Here is a 7,030-nt window from a genome sequence, read left to right as displayed (position 1 = left end):
GAATAGATTGCGAGAAGTGCACAACAAGATGTTCTCCGGCCTGTCGAGCCTTAAAACACTGTAAGTACTTTGTTGGACAAACGAAGTACAGTCTTCGTTGATAAAACAATACCGCACGGTATCTCAAGAGACACGGTAGTATCTCGCGCCAAGTTCACGCGCAGCGCGCAACGCAAGCGCAAGACCGACCGTGTCTCTACGCGAGACGGAAAGTTCAGATGAGCCGAGATTATCGGATCTCAATAACGGCTGGGCCAATTGAGTTGGCAATAGGCTCAATCGAAAGCGCATACCTAAAATATATAACGAAAGTTTGCTTGTTTTTGCTCTGTGTGCTTTATATAAATAAAATATATGCATTCAAAGTCGAGAAATCTAAAAAATTATCTCGCTAGGATGTATGTCGCGCTAGGATGTATGTCGCTCATGTCTTATTGGTCAGCGTCGTCAGCATTTCTTTTTCTATCCAAAAGACGTCTTTCCTTTTCTAACATTTCTAACATGGCAGCGCTCAGACCTGTCAGCTCGCAGCTTTGATGATATATTAATTACATTGATATAATTAATATCGGTCGTAAAATGTATATATAACGTGTTGTGGAGACGAATAAAAATAGTGTATATCAAAATAATAGTATTCTTCATGAAAAAAATTTTTTTCGATCTTAAAGTGCAGAAGTGTAGCAAGACATGTTGACAACACTCAGTATTCTGTGGTTAGTGGACAGACAGAACTGTAAGATTTTTACCGATAATACGAGAAAATCAAATAAAGAAATATAAAATCTCTTATCGACAACGACTTTCTTTTAAAATGTTTGATCGGACGGTTAGTCCTCTCTTCGACCTTATTTATTATTGAGAAATAATACCGGCACCAGATAATGTTGTCAGGAACGACTGTTAAAGTTAATAAGAAGGATCGACACTGCTTGAAATTTAATATACTTTAGTTCTTTAATGAAACACAGACTGATATAAAAGTTTTACAGATAATGATTTCAGCGATATTTTTACAAGTCCCGATAATTGAATTAGACTTCCGATAGGCTCTCTACTTGTTCAGATTTTTCGACTAAAGGTGCAAATTCATGGGACGCTCGTTTCAGCGTTGCCCATAGTCACGTGACTTCGAGTTGACGCTAGCGTCAAGAAAAAAAAGCTGGATTTTTTTAGCTTTAGCGTCAAGTCGTGCGATCTGTGCGATGATCTGTCTGTGCGTGCTATTCGCTATTGGATTTGCATATGTCTCATGTGGTCTTTCAACCTTGTCAATAAAAATGGATGTTATTTAAGTAATAAAAAGTAATAATTGAATTTATTATCCAATACTACATATATATAAAGAAAATAAAAAGAATGAATAAGTTATGAATTAAAAATGATACTTTTTGAGGTTTGGAAGAATCAGCAGTATTGTATTTATTTGCAAAATATATTTTTATAATTATCTTTATATTATATATGTTTAATTATGTAAATTTAATATCAATGTTATGTAAATTTAATTCAATAAAAAGTTATTTTATTATAAATAAAAGCTTGAAATATAATATATACAAATATGCTGTGCATTTTTATTCTATACAATTAATTTTCTAACTTTGAAAAATGCTATTCTTAAGTATTACATTAGAAATTTTCTAATACTGAACAACTATTCTAATATCGTTTTTCCTACTCTACTTATCAAAGTTTGCAATAATATGAAACTTTGTTTAATTGAAAAGATATACATTTTGTATACTTATCAAAATAAATAATATGATATGAAGTAAATATTTTATGTTTGTAAACATATAATAAAAAATATTACATATAATAAAAAAATTATTAATAAACATTTTTTTAGCATTTTCGATAAAATAAGTAGAACTGGTAACCAAAGGTTTTTATCTTATTCCTACTTAATTACACTTTTTTTAATATTTAAAACAGTAATTATTAATAAAGCAAGTGAAAAAATTAACTGAACAAAATCAGTGACAAAAACTTTTAGCAGTTTTGATATATACAAATATCGATGAATACCGACGCAGACCGCTGACTGACGCTAAATTTTACGAGAAACTCTTTTCATGCATTTCTCACATCTAGCGTCAACTTTGTTCACGTGACATATTTGGACGCTAAAAATGAGCGTCGAGCGTCAGCGTGAAAAGGCACCTTAACGCTCACGGCTCGACTATAGAGAGTGAGTCTCAGGGTGAAGTCCCATGAAGCCAGCGTACGGCGTACTGGCGTACGGCGTAAAGGAACTAGGCCAATCACAGGCTTTACGCCCGTTGTCGGTATGGCAGCAAAAACATCGGCTGTCCCATGGAGCGTATTTACGCGGCGTAAAAATAAATAAACCAATCACAATAACTTTTTACAAAGCTTATTTTTAAAATGGATACTCAGGGGATCTTGTGATTGGCTTATTGATCATTACGCCGGCGTAAATACGCTCCATGGGACAGCCGATGAAATTTTCAGCGTGACGTTTTAATACATATACATTTTCATACATGAAATCAATCAAAACAAATGTGCGCAAAATCTTCTTGTTAAAATGTTGGACTCGGACTTTGCGTTAATAAATTTAATAAAGTATTTAAAAATATACAAATGCTCGGAAAATACATTATGCAAAGAAGCTGTTCAACGAAAATTAGTGAAAATTTATATAATATACAAATTAATGAGAATCGAAGAAAAAAAAAGAGATTCTAGAATTAAACGCAGAAGATTTTGGGTTAGACCAATTTTTAATATCGAAAGAAGATTTGCACAAGGGGCTAGCAACAATCTGATGCAAGAAATGACTTTTGAAGATGTCGAAAAATTTTTTAATTATTTTCGTATGACACCAGAAACATTTGAAAAATTGTTGCATATTGTTTCACCGCATATACAGAAACAATTTGTTATTCGTGAGCCAATTTCTGCTCGCACTCGCCTTCAAATCTGCTTACGATATTTATCTTCAGGAGATAGCATGGTATCCATATCATACGCATTTCGTGTAGGACACAATACAGTGTCACAGATTGTATCAGAGACATGCGATGTAATATGGGATATTTTAAAAGATATGGTATTCCTAAAAGCAACTGAAGATAACTGGCGAAAAATAGCCGATGAATTTGAAGAAAAGTGTAATTTTCCCAATTGCATTGGCGCAATTGATGGGAAACACATAATATTACAAGTAAATTTTTAATAGTTTGATAATTTTCTTCTGTGAGAAATTAGACGAAATTATAAGTACTATTATTAATTATATATAGAGTGTCCGGTAACTCAAAGACCAACGATCGTGAGAGGATAGAGCGCAATAAACTGAACAGAAAAGTTCTGTATTATTTTGCAATTTTCGCAATAATTATTTAAATATTAATTAAAAAAGATTGACGAATAAGTACGCGTTTCGCGCGATTAGACCGTAGCATGTAGCTAAATGTCGCACAACGAAAAGTTTGGCCGCGCGACGAGAGACGCGGTTATGCGATGTAGCCGCGCGAACCGCGTACTTATTCGCTAATCTTTTTTAATTAATATTTAAATAATAATTATTGCGAGAATTATTGCAAAATGATAAAGAATTTTTCTGCTCAGTTGTACTCTATTTTCTCACGAGCGTTGGTCCGTGAGTTACCGGACTCCCTGTATATATTTAAGAATATTAAATTAATTTTCTCGACTTTTTCATGTTGCTATATATAAACATATATATATTTAGGCACCTCCGAATAGTGGTTCGATGTATTACAATTACAAAGGCACTCATAGCTTGGTGTTAATGGTTATTGCTGATGCTAATTATCGGATCTCATTACTGGATATTGGTGCGCCAGGAAGACGTAGCGATAGTGGAGTATTTTATGCTAGCGAGATTGGCAAACGATTACAAAACGGAACGCTGTCAATTCCTCTACCGAAACCTGTGGAACATGGTGGCCAGGCTTTACCATTTATTTTAGTCGGTGATGAAGCATTTCCGTTAACGCAGTACATGCTGAGGCCATATCCTAGAAGTGGTAGACTTAACAGACGCAAAAATGTATTTAACTATCGTTTAAGTCGAGCTCGCAGAATTGTGGAAAATGTTTTTGGGATACTCTCTGCAAGAATGCGAATATTTCGCAAACCGATAATTGCCAGCATACCTACTGCCACTAGAATAATCAAAGCGACTACGTGTTTACATAATTTCATAATATCACAAGAACTGAAGCAACCACATACGCAAAGAAGATATATGACATTAAATGCACATGAACGAGAATTGCGTGGCATAGGTATGGAAGATGTAGGAACGTTCGACAGAAGCATACCGACGAAAAATAGTGCTAAAATAAGAGATGATTTTGCAACATTTTTTGAAACTACTGGTGCGGTTTCATGGCAATGGGAAAAAGTTTTGCAGAATAATTTTTAAAAAACTAAGAAATATATAAAAAATGTTTTTTTTTATTCTTCGTTCCACATTAAAAAAAAGTATATGCTATATGTAGACTATACATTTCATGAAAAAATAAAATAAATATTTCACAAATAGAATAATAACATTTATATTACTTATTAGAATTTATCAAGTATACTTTGATGTATTTGTCGACATTTTTTGTAATCGTAGTTTAAAATATGTAATTTTTATTAACATTTTGTATCTATCTCATTGTCAGTGTAAAAAAAAAGAATATATAAAGTATTAAAAGTTTTGATAAACTCAAAAAAAATTATTCAAATAACATTCAATATTTAATTTTTTATAAACTAAAATAAAAAATCATTCAAATAACATTCAATATTGAATTTTTATAAACTAAAATAAATAGAGCATTCAAATAGGAAACATGTAATAATTAAAATTACTATTTTATATCCTTGTTTGTTTATTTAAATATTGAATTTATTGTACTTACAGTACTTCAATATTGAAGTAAACAAATTAGGATATAAAATAGTAATTTTAATTATTATATATCGTATAAAAATAAACTAAACATTATTTCTCTTGGCTTCCTCTTTCTCTGCCTCTGCAAGAAGTTGCAGAATTGCTATTTGTAGTTGACGACATTTTTTATCTGATAGCTTTCGCATCCCGTCTGACAAGCAAGCTACAAAATAATCAATGGCATTTTTTTGTGAAACTGGAGTATTCAGAACATTTTTAAGCTCGTCCCGTAGTTCCAACATAAAAGACTCACTACATGCATTCGCTGTAATAATACTTTATTAAATTAATAAAAAAAAAGCCTTTACAACACACAACATTATTTATAACTTTTTAATTGAAAAAAATTACTTTTATTTATTTTAATAGTGCAATGTTTTGAAAGTTTTAAGAAGATTGATTCAATATTTGTTTTTCAATAAATTCTCAAAAATTCAGTTGTGTGTTTTTCAACAGTTTATAGGCTCCTCTCTTAAAACATCACTTAATCTTAAAGATTTTAAAGATAAGAACCGATTATGAATATCAATACTTTGTTACATTTCTTTAAGATCCGGTTGCACCAACGTCATTATGGCTATAAACGAGACTTAAATATGTCTATCTTTATTAATTTAAAAAAAGATGAGGATAGATACATATGTTAGTCTCGCTTAAATCCAAAATAATGTTGGTGCAATCTGGTCTAAAAAGACGTAATAAAGCTAAAATTATCTTACAAGTTGTATTAGGTGTTTGTGATGACCGTTGTGAAGCTCGTGACAATGGTCTACTTTCACATATGCTGTTTCCTATTGAACTGCATGTTGAAGTTGAAGGTAACGATCTACTTTTCAATGTACTGTTTGTTGTTGAAGTTGAAGATAAATCCTCTTCTTGTGCGCTTTCAGCAACTTGATCGCAATCGGATAAATTACAGACAGTTCTAAAAAAGTTATTACATATTGAATGTTATTATTACAGATATTTAGTTAGTATGGAAAAAAATATGAAAATGTAATAAGGAATGTATATAAGGAAATTAAGACTAATCATAATACAGATTTTCTTATATTTTCAGATCTTATTTATCTATTATCTAATAAAAAATTCTAAGAAACAAAATCTTAATGCTCAGATCATTAAGCGCAAATTTTATTAATATATATATATATATATATATATATATATATACGTAGTGAATAATATTTGTAATAATTTTTGTTTGCTTTCACAATTTTTAACAGGGTTATACATTGTATAAATATTTTAAATATAATTATAGTGTATAAATGTATATTTCAAATGTTTTGTATGGGCTAAATTTTAGTTTTTTTTACAATTTATCACTTAATAATTTATTATGAATAAAAATATTTATTAAAATATATACCGTGCACTTTCCAATAGATCATCGATAAACTGCATGGCTTCATAAAAGCGGAATACTTTTTGCTTTTTACTCGGTTGTGCAGCGGAACCACTTGGAACATACGTGTTTATTTGCCGTTTGTAACGCACGTAACAATCTCTTAGATACTTCCATCTTTTCATTGCATCATCCATAGTCATGAGCCCTATAATCATAAACAAAATTAATTTGTATTCTTAAAATAGATTGTAGCTTGCGCTTTGCTACTTTGTGTAATATCTCTCTTTTGTAAATATTTATACAAACCTCCTAACGCATTTTCAACTTCCTTCCACAGTGCTTTCTTTTTCGCTTTTGTCCGTTCGCTAAGTGGAATTTGGAAGTTCCATAGTGCTGGCTTTGTTTGTATTATATCAATTAGCATTTCATCGCGCTGATCTATCGAGTACTGATGTTCATTGATATCCTCCGGTACTATTTTATTGCTGTTCTCAACTTGTTAAAATATAATTAGTTGGTAGATTAAATTTAACATTTTAAATCTATGTATGTGATATTAAATATATATAATGAGTGCTTTCCAGCAAGATAACAGATAAACACAATAATGTAACGCCTTGATCAGGCACACAAATAGAACACAGATAATTAACTCTTGTTGCATGCTCTTTAGGCTCATACAACTAAATATGGCAAAACTCACTTTTCGAGCTGTGTTGGAATTATGAAGCATTGTT

The 7,030-nt window shown here is 31.1% G+C and overlaps 1 protein-coding gene across 1 annotated transcript; it reads left to right on the top strand.

Annotated features, from left to right (window-relative positions):
• Positions 1-2,554: 2,554 nt before the first annotated feature.
• On the top strand, positions 2,555-4,471 carry LOC136999564 (uncharacterized). The gene has a single exon (XM_067353898.1). It carries the CDS (start codon positions 2,555-2,557, stop codon positions 3,203-3,205), a length of 651 nt encoding a protein of 216 aa, XP_067209999.1. The 3' UTR covers positions 3,206-4,471.
• The last annotated feature ends 2,559 nt before the right edge of the window (positions 4,472-7,030 follow it).

This window comes from Linepithema humile, chromosome 4 (assembly GCF_040581485.1).
Source record: "Linepithema humile isolate Giens D197 chromosome 4, Lhum_UNIL_v1.0, whole genome shotgun sequence".
NCBI lineage: Eukaryota > Metazoa > Arthropoda > Insecta > Hymenoptera > Formicidae > Linepithema > Linepithema humile.
This window is presented reverse-complemented; position numbering and strand designations above follow the sequence as displayed.

Bases quoted from the DNA above. Each gene is read 5' to 3' on its own strand.
- LOC136999564 (XM_067353898.1), top strand. From the start codon at position 2,555: ATGTTGGACTCGGACTTTGCGTTAATAAATTTAATAAAGTATTTAAAA.